This window comes from Chiloscyllium plagiosum, chromosome 10, assembly GCF_004010195.1.
Source record: "Chiloscyllium plagiosum isolate BGI_BamShark_2017 chromosome 10, ASM401019v2, whole genome shotgun sequence".
Taxonomy (NCBI): domain Eukaryota; kingdom Metazoa; phylum Chordata; class Chondrichthyes; order Orectolobiformes; family Hemiscylliidae; genus Chiloscyllium; species Chiloscyllium plagiosum.
Window position 1 is genome coordinate 78,903,008 of NC_057719.1, and position 16,900 is coordinate 78,919,907.

General features: G+C 43.6%; 1 protein-coding gene across 2 annotated transcripts in view; it reads right to left on the bottom strand.

The window, feature by feature from the left end:
* The window catches only part of LOC122553990 (fibulin-7-like), a 58,064-nt gene that overhangs the window by 6,610 nt on the left and 34,554 nt on the right, over positions 1 to 16,900 (bottom strand). The window contains exons 3-5 of one of the 2 annotated variants that reach the window (XM_043698476.1): positions 13,276 to 13,446; positions 8,819 to 8,944; positions 461 to 589 (exon numbers count right to left, since the gene is read on the bottom strand). In XM_043698476.1, coding sequence (XP_043554411.1) covers positions 461 to 589; positions 8,819 to 8,944; positions 13,276 to 13,446 — 426 coding nt within the window. The remainder of the gene's footprint in view (positions 1 to 460; positions 590 to 8,818; positions 8,945 to 13,275; positions 13,447 to 16,900) is intronic. The other variant, XM_043698477.1, reaches the window with a different exon arrangement.

Consider the following 16,900-nt stretch of genomic DNA (forward strand, 5'->3'; position numbering starts at 1 on the left):
CACGGACTCAACCTGCATGTTTACCTTTAGAGAATCCTCGACTAGCACTCTCAGATCCCTTTGTACTTTGGCTTTATGAAAAACACCAAACAACACCCACCCCACCAGTGGAACCCTTCCAATGCCACTTGCTCATTTTCAGTTTCCCTCAACCTAACAGTGTCTGGAGTTCTGGAAATCCCTCCTTAAAGTTCTCCACCTCCCCTTAAAGCCTATTGCACTGGTGAAGTACTTGCTCACTGATCCCAACACCTCCTTGGGTGCCATGATATCAAATGATTGCTGAATTATTGAGTAACTTGCTTGTTTTGTTTTATCACATTGAAGGTTAAATCAATTCAAGCGATCAAGCGGCTCGAGGGTGATCAAGGATGATTGTAGTCAGTTTCGGATTTGAAGAAGGATATTGTGGAAATGGGCTGCATGCAGAGATTCACCTTCACAGTGAAGCCCAACTTACCTCGACACTGTCTAACATCCTTCCCACTGAGGCGGAAACCTGACTCGCAGCTGCAATGTTGTGAGCCCTGGACATCTGTGCAACGTGGCTGGTGACTGAAGGACGAGTCACTCTGTGATGTAGTCCACTCTGCCATGTGCAAGAAACAAGTGGCGATAAAGTAAACAAAAGCATGGAACTGATGCCAAACCTTTACAAATTACTGACTAGGCCTTAGCTGGAGGATTATGTCCTCAAGTGATACAGCATGAAAACAGGCCCTTCGGTCCAACTCATCCATGCTGACCAGATATCCCAAACTGAGCTAGTCCCATTTGCTTGCATTTGGTCCATATCCCTCTGAACTTCTCCTATTTATGTACCTGTCAAAATTTCTTTTAAATGTTGTAATTGTACCAGCCCCCACCACTTCCTTGGGCAGTTCGTTCTAGACACACACCACCCTCTGCATGAAAAAGTTGTCCCTTTGCTCCCTTTTAAATCTTTCCCCTCGTGCCTTAAACCTATGCCCTCTGGTTTTCGATTCTCCTACCCTTGGAGAAAGACCTGGGCTTTTCACTTTATTTACGCCCCTCGTGATTTTATAAACCTCTACAAGGTCACCACTCAGCCTCGATACTCCAGGGGAAAAAGCCCCAGCCTTTTCAGCTTCTCTCTAAAATGCAAACCCTCCAAACCTGGCAACATCTTTCCTGAATCCTTTCAAGAGGTTTAGCAGCATCTTTCCTATAGCAGGGAGACCAATTATTTTACACTGAACTGAACTCTGTTCCTTGACAATGTAGCATCACAATCAGTAATGACTTTTCTCCTGTAGCATGGAGACCAGAATTGTAAAAGTGGCAACAACAGTGCCTCATAAAGCTTCAACATGACATCCCAACTGCTTTAGTCAATGTTCTGACTAATGAAGGTGAGCATGCCAAACACCTTCTTCACCACTCTGTGTACTTGTGCTGCCACTTTCAAGAAGCTATGTACCTGAACCCCTAAGTCCTTCTGTTCAACAGCACTCCCAGCAGCCTACCATTAACTGTGTAAATTCTGTGTCCTATTCCAGGCATCGTTCTTTGGAAAGGATGGCAAAGCAAGGAGAGTTACCAAAATGGAAAACATTTCTCAGTTATTTGGAGAGACTAAAATAAGTACATTTTTTTCTCTGTGGAAAAGAGAAGGTTAAAGACAGATTGCAAAATAAGTTTTCAAAATAATGAGGAACCGTGCTAAAGTACATAGGGAGCAATTGTTTCAATTATTTGGAGAGACTAAAATTGTTCTCTGCAGAAAGGAAAAGGTCAAAGACAGATTGAAAAATAAATTTTCAAAAGGATGAGGGACCTTGCTAGAGGACATTGTGAGCAATTATTTCCAATGTCAGGGGCATTAGTAACCAGGCAACTAGATTGGATTAGATTCCCTACAGTGTGGAAACAGGCCCTTCAGCCCAACCAGCCCACACTGACCCTCCGAAGAATAACCTACCCAGACCGATTTCCCTCTGACTAATGCACCGAATACTATGGGCAATTTACCTGACCTACACATCTTGGTGACTGTGGGAGGAAACCAAAGCACCCAGAGGAAACCCACACAGACACGGGGAGAATGTGCAAACTCCACATAGACAGTCGCCCAAGGCTGGAATCGAACCTGGGACCCTGGTGTTGTGAGGCAGCAGTGCTAACCACTGAGCCGCCATGCCGCCCCAAATTTAAACTAATTTAAAATATCTGGGAAAATACGAGTATACAAGAAATTAGAGCATAGTCAAGCTTAGACCATGCAGACACCATTTAATGTTGGGCTTCACTTTCCTGCCTGTGCCCTATATCTCTTGATTCCCTTAGAAACAAAATTTCAATCTAACCCAGCCTTTAAAGTGTATTCAAAGTACAGACTCCATAACCCTAAAGAATTCCAAAGATTCACAATCCTTTGATTGAAGTAATTTCTCATCTCAGTCCTGAATAATCAGCCTCTTATTCTGACACTGTGCCCCCATGTTTTTCATTTCTAAAGCACTAGCGCTCTCTCAGCATCTGCCCTCTTAAGCCCTCTTCAGAATCATCTTCGTGAGGTCGCCTCGCACTCTTCCAAAAGCCAAAGAATATGGACCCAATGTACTCAGCCTCTCATTATTGGACCATGCCTTTTCCTAGAGATCAATTCAGTGAGTGCTTCTTGCACTAGATCCACATTCTCCCTTAAATACGGAGACCAAAACTGCACATATAGGGCAAAATCCTTCATTGGCAGTAAGGATTTTTAGAATCCAGTGGACGTCACTCAGTGAGCCAGCATTTATTGCCCGTCTCTAGTTTCCCTTGAGATGGTGGTGATGGGCTGCCTTCTTGAACCACTGCAGTCCACATGTTGTAGTTAGACCAACAATGCAATTGGGGAGAATATTCCAGGATTTTCACTCAGTGACCGTGAAGGAACAGCAATATTATTTTATTCATTTGTGGGATGTGGGCATCAATGGCTGGCCAGCATTTATTGTCTGGTTGCTCTTGAGAAAGGGTGGTGAGCTGCCTTCTTGAACCGCCACAATGCCCTTAGGGAGAGAATTTCAGGATTTTGACCCAGCGACAATGAAGGAACGGCGATATATTTCCAAGTCAGGATGGTGAATGGTTTGGAGAGGGTCTTGAAGGCGATGGTGTTCTCATCTATCTGCTGCCCTTGTCCTTCTAGGTGGAAGTGGTTGTTGGTTTGGAAGGTGCAGTCTTTGGATCTTTGGTGAACTTCCTCAGTGCATCTTGTAGATGGTACACACTGCTGCTACTCAGCGTTGATGGCAGAGGGAGTGAACATGGGTGTCTATCAAGCAAGTTGCATTGTAGATTAGGCTCAGGGATCACAATCTGACAGCACGTTATAGGTAGCTGCTTTTGGAGAAAATGACAGCTGGGGTCTCTAACACACTAAGGACAGCTGGACACCAGGCCTATGATGGGCACCATGTTGGTGATGTGCTGCTGGAATCAGCCAGGACAGATTTGGAGAGGCCATGCACAGACTGGAGTGAAAGGCAGGGAAGGTTTTGACTGCTATCATGGCTCTGGCATATGGAGACTTAGCTCCCTCTCTGCCAAAATGTTTACCAACATCTGCGAAAATGTGGCCCACTCATTAAGCCTGTCTATATCCATCTGCAGACTTTCCCATTTACACAGTTTAGGTGAATACCTTTCCTCAGAGAGCTATGGGTGGTTCAGGAATGCAATTTGCTGCCATCACAAGGCTAGTCAAGGTAATAGATGCCCATATGCCACAAGCAAATATATAAATAAATGCCCCCGCGCACACAAAACAGCAGTGTCCTGGCTGATAATTATCCTTTAAGCAACAGTTGACCTAGATCATAGAATCCCTACAGTGTGGAAGCAGGCCATTTGGCCCATCAAGTTCACAATACCTCTCTGAAGAGCATCAGATCCAGACTCAACCCCCTACCTACCCTGTAACTCTGCATTATCCATGGCTAATCCACTCCAACTGCAAATCCATCCCACCTGCAAATCCACCTAGCTTGCACATCCCTGGACACCATGGGCAATTTAGCATGGCCAATTCACCTAAACTACACATTTTCAGACTGTGGCAGCAAACTTGAGCACCCAGAGGAAACCCACACAGACACGGTGGGAATGTACAAACTCCAAACAGACAGTCGCTCGAGGGTGGAATTAAACCCAAGTCCCTGGCACTGTGAGACAGCAGTGCTAATCACTGAGCCACTGTGCCAACCTGATCACTGTCTTATTGCTCGTTATGGGAACCCGCTATGCTCAGATTGGCTGCCAACTTTCTGGCTGGTTTATAGAATATGCTCAATAAACCAGCTGTAAAGCGCTTTGGGGTATGAGGAAACGAAAGATGCGATATGTATGCAAGCTGCTGACTGACTGTCTTTCATTTTGTAACCTGCTTTTGGTTTTGCACACAGCCACCTCCAAAAAAAGCCAAACATCTTCAGAAAGGGGCGGGGCCCAGACTCATAATGTACCCAACACTGAGTACCTCTTCTATGTGGACGACTGACCAATAAGAGAATGAGACAGGGAGACAAGAAGCCACAGCTATTCATCTGTCCGCTGTGCTATTCACTTATTGCATTCCCTCTTTTATAGCTGTTAGTCGATCTTTGCCCCTTGAGCAGCGAGCTTGTTCTGTGTTTTTGAAGAAAACAGGGGTCCCATTGTCACTGGAGATACCTCGGGATCAGTCCAAGTGATTAGGAGAGTGAGAATTAGACGGGACTTGCATTCCTGAGGTGAAATAAGCCTGGCAACATTCCCAGATCCCCACAGTGCATGCTGCTAATAGCAGTGAGAGCCAGCAGTTCCTACCCAAACTTAACACCATGTGGTAGATTTAGCCTGGTTTAAGCTCACTGTTTCACATCAATTCCCTAGTGAGTATTGCATGCCAGTAGGCATGAGAGCTGTCTTCTATCACCTCAGAGCATAGTACAAGTCACTTCTCTTTCAGCGCTGCCCCACATCAAATTACAGTTCCCATCGTTTACACCATCCACATTTATATAGGGCAACCACCTGCATAAGGCAAACTGTGCCAACTATATGTCATCACCATGCATGTCAAACACAAAGATACCACTGAAATGTATTAGATCACATCAGCTATTTGACGGGCAGCTGAGTACCTAGCCCATTTAAAATGCTCCACTGATTTCAAACCAAGTTGAAGCTTTTGTGCACCTTCATCAGCTCAAATCGTTAATGACAGCAGACAGGTCATAAAGTGCAAACTTCACTCGCCTCTCCTGGGAAATTATATCACTGCAAGGTTGGGAGAAAAGGAAGATATTTCAAGTGAGAAGACAGGAAGGTTGAGAAAGAGATTTGCATTTGAATAGCACCTTTCACAATCTCAAGGTGGCCCAAAGCATCTTTCTGCGTACAAAATACCTTTTTGCAAGATTGCCACCCTGAAGTGTAAGAAACACGACAGCTATTTTGCACACAGCAAGATCCCACAAACATCAATGTGATGATAGCCAAACAATCTGCTTTCAGTGATTTTAGTTGAAACATGCATAAATTTGGCCAAGACAATTCAGGGGCAAACAGCTTCAAATGGTATGATGGAACCTGAAATGGTAAATTGTGTCCTGGTCGAACACTCTCAATCAGCACCTTTGAGCTCAAATTTGCACAAGCTTTTAATAAGATGTTTCATTCAACATAAACATTGAACAATGTTGATGGGGCTGACGTTTTCCTGACTGGCATATTCATTTATTTATTTTTAATTTTATGGAACAGTACAAGTTGCAAACAAACAGTTAACATGAACAACCGTATACAGGAAACAGCAATTTATAAGGGAAAGGAGAGGCAAAGCCAAACCCTAAACCCCACTGTACAACAACTTCACAGGGAAACAAGGATGATCCTCAAATCCTTACTCACAGGTTTACATTCACTGGCCAGAATGCACTTCATATGAATCATATTGGCACAGAGATAGCCTGCTCTGTGCAGCATTGACCATACCTCTGTCCAAATTTCCATTCGGCTTCTCCCAAGTCACAACCATTTTGTAACAGATCTCCTTTGGTACCTTCTCTCAATATCTCCATTCCTCTCCCATTAAGGATGAATATATTGATGGAGGTTTCAACACATCTTCATGGATTGCAAGCGGTAGAGGTATTGCCACGTTAATGATGACTGAGAATTACCTTCCAAGTTTCGTTTAAATTTTCAGCAAGGCAGTTTTATTCTGATTTCACCCAGTGAAATGAACCAGACAATGTCTGCCACCTATTTTGTCAGCTTTAATGCACAGACTTTTAAGGGCTCTTGTGGTGTGGCGGTAGTGTCCCTATCTCTGAGCCAGGAGACCTGAGTTCAAGTCCCACCTGCTCTGGAGGTATGTAAAAACATCAATGAACAGGTCAATGAGAAAATATTTACATACAAGTGTGCCAAGTGTTATACACTGAATCCAATGCTTTACAGATAGAAGGAATATGGTGGCAGAGAAATTGCTGGAGAAACTCAGCAGGTCTGGCAGCATGTATGGGGAGCAAAAATGGATGTTAGATGCTGCCCGACCTGTTGAGTATCTCCAGCAATTTCTTTTTCCGTCTCAGATTTCCAGCATCCACAATTCTTAATTTTATATTACATAGACACAACCTGCCTGTTTTATCATCTTTAAAAATAAGAGACCATTTGCCAACTAATTAGCATTTTCCACTCATAGTGTATAAATGTGTTTTATTTTTCTTTTGTCATTGGTATTCTTGCAAATTGCCTTGATGAGTGCAAGACAAAAAGTTTCAACAGAAATGCCTTGTTCCAACAAGTTCTGCATTATCAAACAACTGTATATAATCAGTTCACGTTTGATACATGGCTCCTTGGTTACCTCTGCGTGTTTTTCCTGACAACTCTTACTGTCTTTTGCAGTCTCAGGGCTCTTCAGTGTTGATAGTGTTGGAAAACACAGATGACAATTCAGTACAGTCACAAGTTGACAATACAAAACAAATTTCTTACACCAACATAAAAGTGAAACCAGTTGTGTTTACGTTTTCCATTAGCCCTTTGAAACTTTCTACCTGTTTCCTGACAGGCTCTTCAGCGATCGATTGCTCCCCTGCCTTCTCACTCGTTTGAGCTGAGCCATGGTAATTTATTTATTAATTTCAACACATGTCCATGGATTACTGAGCCATTTTAAAGTTTCATCTGGCCCAGCAGGATGTATTATCTTTATTCAGAGCCTCCAATGTGTATTCAATGCATGTTTGAACTTAGACTCCAGACTGCTCCCACAGATATATCTCACACCTTTGCCTGTATTTGCTTTGGAGTTATAAATTCCTCTTTTCCTCAAAGCAGAGAGCCAACTCTCTTGTTGCAGCATTTCACTCCAGCTCTACATTGCTTTGACCATTGTTATGATAGAGTCTAGAGGAGCACCCTGTATCTCTCTTTAGGTCCACAAATCCATTGACCAAAACATATAGTTACAGGTTTATCCAGTTACTCTAATGACAATTTAGATTTTTTTAAAAGTCTACATTGGGTTTTAAAAAAAGCAATGTCTATTAGTTTCTTTAATAAACAAAGAAATGATTTATTGGAAAAAATTAGGCTTATTTAACAAAGGTGTAAAAGCTAATTTGCACATAGTTTAAAACATGCAAGTATAAATATCTACCGTTTTGTATCTCTTTTTAAATAGCCACACCAGGAAAAGGGAGGAAAAAAAATGACTCTCTGTCCCTTTCTGCAGAGATTCACTTTGGGGGAAAAAAGAATGTTTGGCTAATAATGTTTCGTTCTTGAATGCACAACGGTTAAGGTGCGAAGTGTGCAGAAGGCTGATGTCCTGAGTGACACTAAACATAAGCATTTCTCTCTGGGATCTTCACAACTGCAGCCTATTGGGGATTCCTCTAGATACTGCTCAAGAGGACAACCAAGGCAGTCAATCTGGGATGCTCTACTTCTTCAACAGGTTGGTCACCTACTGCTCCAAACAATGTCTAAAACAAATGTCTAAAAAACACTGCAACTTGAAATGGTCATCAATCCAGGCAGGGGACTCACCAGTAAAAACATTATCACAAGATACGCCACTATTAAGAAATGTCTCATTAAATAAAAGTTCCAATGTCCTTTCATTAACCTTTAAAATAAAAATGGGCATCCACAATTCTTCAAGTGCAAGTCCACAAACGTTCACAATACCAATCATCAGAGTATTCTCCATTGGTGAAGACTACCACAAGGATTCCTTCTGTTAAATCTTCAGTTCCTCCCTACTGCTGACTGAGCTGTGTCAGCAGATGACTGGAAGCTGACCCTGAAGATCTCACACTGCTGCTCACCATGTTGTATGGACATGCCAGCTCACCACATTGTATGAGCTGCTGCTTATGAAGATTACCAAATTCTAGTGTAGGAAACCAAATTATTTGTCTGGTGGTCATGTAGTCCGTGTAACGGTGGAAGACCGCATCCTTGATTAAACTAAAAGAGTTTCTTGTAGTTAGCAAGATATAGTTTATTACATATTAGCAACTAGTTGCAAGTTATTTTGATACAAAAACGTAGTTAAAGGCTATGAGGAGATATTAGGATCTCAAAGGAGAGAGAGAGAGAGACCTAAACTGTTCTACCCTTATCTGACACAATCACAGCCAGTGTTTTTTTATGACTCTCCTCACTATTAACCCTTTCAGACCCATATTCAACACCACACTGCCTCTGTACAATACTGGAAATCAGCCTGGGTGATACACTCAGCTCTCTTCCCACAAGCCTCTAGGATCGGCACTGCCCTGGGGTTATACGATCTTGCAAGACTTACGTGAGTTTAAGGTAAGGTGGCAATTATAGCCAGCCCAGCCTGCTCGACAGAGACAGGCATATCGGTTTACATCATCCACGCAGGTTCCACCATTGACACAGGGATTACTGGCACACTCGTTTATATCTGAAGGAAGAGATCGTAAGCAATGCGCAGTATTAGATTTGAAGGTGGCATTGTATTCTGCAACTGGCAATCAATTTACACTTAAAACAGCACCCTTACCGAGGGAAATGGTCCCTCAGTGGCACTTCCCAGAAGAAACCTGCACACTGAGCCCCAGAAGGAGATACTAGGGCAGGCGATGAGATAGGTTTAACAAAGGAGGAAAAGGTGAGGGGGTTTTAAGAGGGGAATTCGGTAATTAAAGGTCAAAAGAAGGAATAAATTGACAATGGAGGAGCAAAGAAAATTGGAGATACAGAAAAGGCCAGAACTGGAAGAACCCCGAGATCTGGGAGGGGCTGTAGGATTTGAGAGGAATACAGAGGTAGTTGTGGAAGTACTTGATGCACATAACATACATCAGCGAGAACAGAAAATGATAGGCAAATAAGACTGGGACGATGTGAAGTGTAGCCCTCATCAGAACCCATTCACCAGCACAGACAGGTATCCTACCACAACTGCATGGAGTCAGTGGAGGGGTGCAGCTCTGGATGGTCTAAGGAGTAGATGTGATACTTCTTGAACAGAAAAGCCTGTGGAGACTCAAGAGAAGAGAGTGGTACAGCCAAAGGCGTGAGCTGCTAATGATCTGTGGCCCACTCTCACTCTTTCCATTATACATACACACACACACACACGTATAATTGAGAACTATATCACACCCACATTATGGCAAGGAAACATAATCAGCTCTGAAGAAAGTGCCAACGGCAATTTTCTGTTAGGTTAGACAGTGCACAACAGAGTCCCAGGCAGGGGTGAATACATTTAACGCAGTCTTTAAAACCTCAGCAATTTGTGCAAAACAAATGCTTCAGTTTCACACCCTTAGGACATACATGATGTATTTAGAAAGAGTAGTATCTCTAGCTATTGTAGTATAGGGGAAAGCAACAGATTTGTGCACAGCAAGATCCCGCAAGTAGCAATGGAAGAATTACCAGATTATCTTGTTTAGTGATACTGTCTGAGACCTGAATATTGATCAGGACATCAGAAAGAACTTCTCTGAGCTTCTTGACAGATCGGTGTGGGATCATTTACAAAATACACTGCAACAGTGGGATTCACTCAATGCTACGGATTCTTTGCTCTGGATTAGGATTTTAACCCATGATTGAGGTAGGAGCATCCCCAACTTAGCCACAAGGTGAACAAAAGCAATTCATACCACTTTGACATTGACCGTGGCAATACAAGGTCTGATGTATACTATAAAGCAGGAAGTGATAATACATCCCTCAGAGAATCATGGAACAGGTGGTCTGTTCATTCTCTGAACAGGGCAAAAATATACCCCTCCTTGCCATCAACATCTGTATAGTAAGGGATCCCCTTGAGGACTATTACTTGATTTTAGGGGCTACTTTTTCATTCACACTTAATCCTTTAACAGGTAATGGGGTTACAGTGTAACATTACCTCCTGTATTTTTATTTTTAAATAAAGGACATTTCGACTCACACAGAAGCAGAGAATTCATCATCAATCTCAATAATTATAAACCTATCAAAATTTAAAGTTACAAAAGTCAATAAAAGCATCGATTTCCTTGATACCACAGTATTTAAATTGGTACAAGACAAGTATAAATTGACCTTTCTTCCCCAATAGTAACTGATGAAGTGTTTCTGCACACAAAAAGCCATTAACCTAAACGCTGCTTTTGCAGCCTACTCCTGCCAAAGCTGGAGTTTTAACCAGGCACCTTTATTGTATATCTGATTTAAAAGTACAACAAGGGACAGTGTTCATTACAATGCCATCAGCTACAATCTTCCCTTTGGAGTAGCTCCCAAATAAATTCAATCTTAAACAAGAGACAACATTTTGATTCACATATAGTTCATTACATCAGTGATTTCCAACCTTCTTAGGTCCTAGCTAGCTGCATGTCCCTTTGTTGACAGGTTTGAAATTGTTCTCTCTTCTTTGCAGGCATTCTTTCCCCTTTCTCCAACATTGTAGCCTCTCTCCTTCTCACCCACAAAGTTATTAAAGCCCTCCTCTCTCTCTCTTTTTCTCCTAGCATCATAACTCCACCAATTCTTTTGTGGCCTCCCATTTCTCCATATCATCATGCTCTAATTCTTTCACACACCCTCACCCCTCCACCCAGTCCCCTTGCAGCATCCCTGTTCACCTCAATTACTTTGTGTCCTCTCCGTCTCGCCCAGTTTCCTTGCAGCCTCCCTAATCCCTCACTTTTAATGGCTTCAAAGCATCTCTCCGCTCCCCCAGTCCTACAGCAGCAAGGCCCAGTCTTCAATCTCCTGCCCACACTTACACCTTCAGGTAGAGATTGTGTCTCTCTCCTGAGCAAACGCAGGAGCAAACTGGCCTGAGAACAGAGTGGTAGCAGGGTACTGTTGCCTTCAGTCCTAGTCTGGAGGGTGACCTTTCTGGGATTGGTCACCCCATGATTGAATTTTTCCAGCTGCAATTTGGAGATTACATAGGCAAAACTACCCGCCACTCCTGTGCATTGTGAGTATTGCAATGAAGGCTAATATATTGAATACCCTCACCTGAGGAGTGGGATCGAATTGAAAAGCTCATCCCCAGCTGGCAGGGCCAGACTGATTGCTTTGGCTAGTTTTGATCACCTCAAGGAGGTTGGGAGAGGAATTTCCCGCATTGATTGTACAACCGTTCTGAGGTGCATCTGGTATTTTGTCTTTGTCAGAAGGTCAGATGTTATCTGGAATGGCAGACACTATTATTGTGATGCTCAAGGCATCGTAATTGTGTGGGCTAGGCTGGATGGACTAAATGGCCTTTTGTCTGTACCTCTCCGGATATTGTCACAGTACTATATTAGTGAGAATTGCAGGAGACTACTCTCATCATTTTGCTCTCTGTGCGTTCAGACATACCTTGGAGCTAATTTTACGTGACCCATGTTTTCCAAACTGATCTGATTTTTCTCTCTCGTCTCTTGCATCCTTCAACAAAACTACGCGTAATTATCCAGCACCTTCTTTTTTTGACAAATTATAATCAGCGATCGAGGAGGTGATGGCCTAGTGGAATTATCACTGGACTGTTAATGCAGAGACCCAGTAATGTTCTGGGGACCTGGGTTTGAATCCCACTGGAACAGATGGTGGAATCTGAATACAATAAATATCTGGAATTAGGAATCTAAGGATGACCATTGTCAGAAAATCTGGTTCACAAATGGCCTTTATGGAAGAAATCTGCCAGCCTTACCTGGTCTTACCTACATGTGATTCCAGACCCACAGCAATGTGCTTGCCTCTTAACTGCCCTCTGGGCAATAAATGATGGGTCTAGCTAGTGATGCCCACATCATGTGAATAACTTTTTTTAAAAGGCACTAGTTGTGCAATGCTCTTCCACATGGTGGAGAATATGGTTTCTTGAAACCACCAGCTGTTTTCAGTTAAAACTTGATATCTTCTATCCATTTGTCAAAACTGTCTCCAGTTAACTTGCCTATTTTAGTATTTTTAACATCCTGATCAAACCTCCACTCACTTTCCTCATGTCAGTTTAATAGACATCAATACAATCTTCTCTATTCTTAAACAGCACACATTTGTCTCAGTATTAATTCAGGCATTTGTATTATTCATTATCACCAGTCTTGTAATTCTACAAAGTGGGTCCAAGTGACTATGTCTTTTCTTTATGAAACAACACTTGTATATTTCACTGTTGACTCCTGTATATATGCACACTGGCTGAAGAAAATTGTACTCACTCTCCACCACTGTACAACACTTGCCCCTTTGTTAATTCCTGTACACATACACAGCGAATAAAATGAAGTAACTCATTCACATCTGCTGACCTGGGTAAGAGAGAGCAGTTCAATCATGAACATTAGTGGATTTGATTCTGCTCCAATACAAATTGTTATTCAATTCTATAAAGGTGATTACTGTAATTAGAGGGTTAGTGAAGTGAGATACAGTAATGGAACGCACAAGTTTACCAAAATATCACCTTTACAATGTAATCCAAGAAGATTGAACACTTAAGAAGTTACAGTTATTATTAATTATCAAAGTGGTTGGTGCTTGCAAGTCTACGTAATAAAATAGGTTATGTCAGCTCAACAAATGCCTTTGAACGAATGTCAAAGTAAGTTCTTCTACCCTTATAAAGGAATAGTCTGCTGTGAGCCTCTGGGTTGGAGTTTTTCAGCAGGAATAATGTATAGTTATATTGTGGACACACCAGCAGAGAGTGCTTTAAACCAGTAGTTTCTGGCTTGCATTATAAATATTTATTCTTTACCTCATTTAGTGCTGCACACTTACTTTTACAGAAAGGCAGTTGTCCACTCCACGTCTTATCTTTGAGGCACACCCTGGTATTTGATCCCACTAAGACAAAACCAGGATCGCAGGCAAAGTGTACCTCATGACCAACTAAATATCTGCTTCCAAACTTCTTTCCGTTATTTGGAGCGTTGAGTTTGGGACAAGTTTCTGTGGAAACAAAACGTAGAAAGTGAAACTGAAGAGAGACAAGAGTGCAGGTTACTATAGTAAAGGAGAGTTTCTGGTCAGGGCCTGTGGCCTTAAAAAAGAAAAAAACTTTCAACAAGGAACAACTTTTACAACCTGACAACATGTTAAAGTGTGTAACAGACACATGCCTGTGTTATTATTTGCCAAGTATTCACGGTTGTGATGTAGGAATTGCAGCGACCAATTTGCACGCAGCAAAATCCAACAACAGAGATACATGACCAGAGCTTTGATTTATCATCCTGAGAAGTATTTTAATTTGAACTGTGAAAGCTAACAGGATCTTGACTTTACACCTCATGCAAAGAATGCCACATTTCTAAGTATCACACTAAAGAGAAAACAGAGATTATGAGCTCCTATCTCCAGAACGGGGCTTGAACTCACCCAGACAGTGAAGGAAGAAGGGCAAGTAAATATGGCCACAATGAAAGAATTAAAAGTTATTTGCCTCTAAGTAAGAGCATAAAGAATTTCTTCAACATTTACATGGGAAGATAGACACACAAAAACTGCACACCAGCATATTTCTTCCAATACATCATCAGGAAAGACAATGTTAGACTTCAGAAAAATGTTGTGGTCGTATCTTAACAGATACTAGGGAGAGGAGGTCTCAAGTTGTCATGGTGATGTTCTCACTTGGAGTCAGAAGGTGGTGTTTCCATGTCCCAGTAAAAATGGATGCAGATGAAAGTGGGTTGGAAAAGGAGAAAATGGCAGCCTCGTTAATCAAGCACTTTGCACCTGTTTTCACAACAGAAGAAGACGACAAAATCCGTAGTACCAGACAACCTTAAAACAAATCAGGGAAGTGAGCTTAATCGGTTTACACAGAGATATTAACAGGAGTCCAAGGGACAAAAACTTCTATAATCTGATGCTTTCTGCCAGAGTTTGTTTTTGAAAAATACGTGGTAAAAAGACATGTCGGAATTTTTTACAGATCAATAAATTCAAGGGGTTGTGGGAAATTTACCAATGTCACTTCATTACTTACAATGGGAGGGCAGGAGGAACCAGCTGCCCACAGATAAGTCAGTGTAGTATCAATTATGGGGAAATTACTCAAGTCCTAGGAAATCACCAGTTCAGGAAATTTCAGGAAATCACCAGTCCTGCAATAAGTTGTTTCATGCCCTTTTACACGTTTGATAAGAGTTATCAAAAATGTCTCGGGTGATAGATTTCAGCAGTGTTAGATATTTTAGGCCTCTTTATCTTCACATGCTCTATCACCCTGAACCCATACCTGCTTAAAAACCATTCATTTCACCGGTTCTGACACAAAGTATTTAATTTGGAACATTAACTAGAAGCTTTTATTTTATTTCCCCAGAAATGCTGTGTGATATGCTGTGTGTTTCCAGATAGAATCAATGTGAGTGTATAAAGTTGAGATTTAGATCAGTCCAACTGAAAAGTGGCGCATACACTCAAAAGGCTAATTGGGCTGGTCCTCTTTCTCATTTCTGAAATAACTGCACAAGGCCAGTATTCCATCACCAAGTCCCCCTTTATTTACATGTGGAAAGTCCTGACACTGATCCAACTCCCTCAGAGCCAGCTCTCAGAGTTAACAGGAAGTCTGACACTCCTGGGTTTTTTTTTTAAATTTTGTTTTTCCCTTTTGTTTTCTTCTTTTTTTGTGTGTGCGCGCGCAGGTGTGAGACATAGTGAAAGATACAAGGTGCACAAATCTTTATTCAATTTTCCACCACCAGGAAGAAAAGAAACACTCAAGTGGCCAGTGACAAGCAGTGCCCTTCTCATCAAAGTGTGATCAAACAGTGAGGGGAAGGGCAGGGACTAAATCACAATAGAGTTGGAGGGGGAAATAATGCACTCCACTCCCTGCAGCACCCACCTCTCCCTGAACAACTCCAGGGTGTTGGTGGACACCGTGTACTCCTTTTCCAGAGACACCAGGCCCTAACGTAACCGCGGAAGAGGGGCAGGCAGTCAGCCCCAACAACTCCCTCCACGGCCCGCTGCCTGGACCTGTTTATGGCCACTTTGGCCAGGCCCAGGAGCAGACCCATGAGGAGGTCTTCAGACCTGCCCTCCCTCCTCCGTAACGGGTGCCCGAAGATCAGTAGCGTGGGACTGAAGTGCAACTGAAAGCAGAGGAGAGGTTTTTAAGAAAATCAAAGAGGGAGTGCAAGTGCCCACACCCAATATATACATGGTCCACGGACTCCACAGCACCACAGAACAAGCAGCTGGGCTGGGAGTCCATGAACCACCACAATCTGCGATTGCAGGGGACTGCTGCGTGCAGCACCCTCCATCCCAGATCCCCGAGAGAAAGGGGGAAGGACTCCCACATAGAGAGCCCTCCACTGGGCATCTCCACCATCCGGTTCAAATGGCCACGCCAAGGTGTATCCGGACGGTGGATGAGGGAGAAGAGGTGGACGGTGTGCAGTAGCAGTTGATACAGGGCCCGCCTTTTTACGTCCTTAAAAGGGACAAAATTAAAATTCCGGAGGCGGCTCAGGTTGTGGGGCATAGGCTCCCGCGGGAAGTACGGGACCTTGGGGCCAATGTGAAATTCCATCCAGGCAGGGGTTAGCACGGACAGATACCACCGCACACCTGAGCGTCCTCCAACTGGTGCACTACGTCGGGTCCAAGCACCGCCGTTTTAAGGCGTCGGATGGCAGTGACCACATACCGGATGTCTAACATTGCCCTGCGCGCCATGTCCTGCGGCAGCGTCCAGCACAGGCCTCCAGCACGTCCCCGACCCTGGTCGCCCTCGCCGCCACGGCCCTCCCCTCTGACAGCCAGTCCAACCCACGAGTATGGAGGTGCGGATTCCTGAGCAATGACTCCCCGATGACAGCCGCTACTCCAGCCGGAGGGTAGGCGCGACGCGATTCGACCATGTTCCAGACAGTGATCAGGTCCTGGTAAAAGACAGGCAGCGTCTTGAGGGCGACCTCCAAACCGTCACGGTCGACGAACAGGAGCTGCGTGTCGTAGTTGAGGTTATGCACCTGGCGGAAAAAATACGTCGCCAGGGCGCACCATCTAGGAGGAGGCACGACGTAAAGGTATCGCCGCAAGGTCTGAAGGCGGAACGTCGCGACCTGGGTGCGGGCGCACACCAGCGACTGACCGCCCTCCTCAATAGGGAGACTCAGAGCCTGCGCGGCGACCCAGTGCATCTTTTTGTCCCAGAAGAAATCGACCAACGTTCTCTGGATGTCAGCGACAAAGCCAGGAGGAGGGACCAAAGTGACCAGCCGGTACCACAGCATGGCGGCCACCAGCTGGTTTATGACCAGCACTTGACTCCTGTAAGATAGCACTCGGAGCAGTCCTGTCCAGTGGCCTAGGCGAGCCGAGACTTTGGCCTCCAGCTCCTGCCAGGAGGCCTCAGCCGGCCTGAGGTAGACCCCCAGGT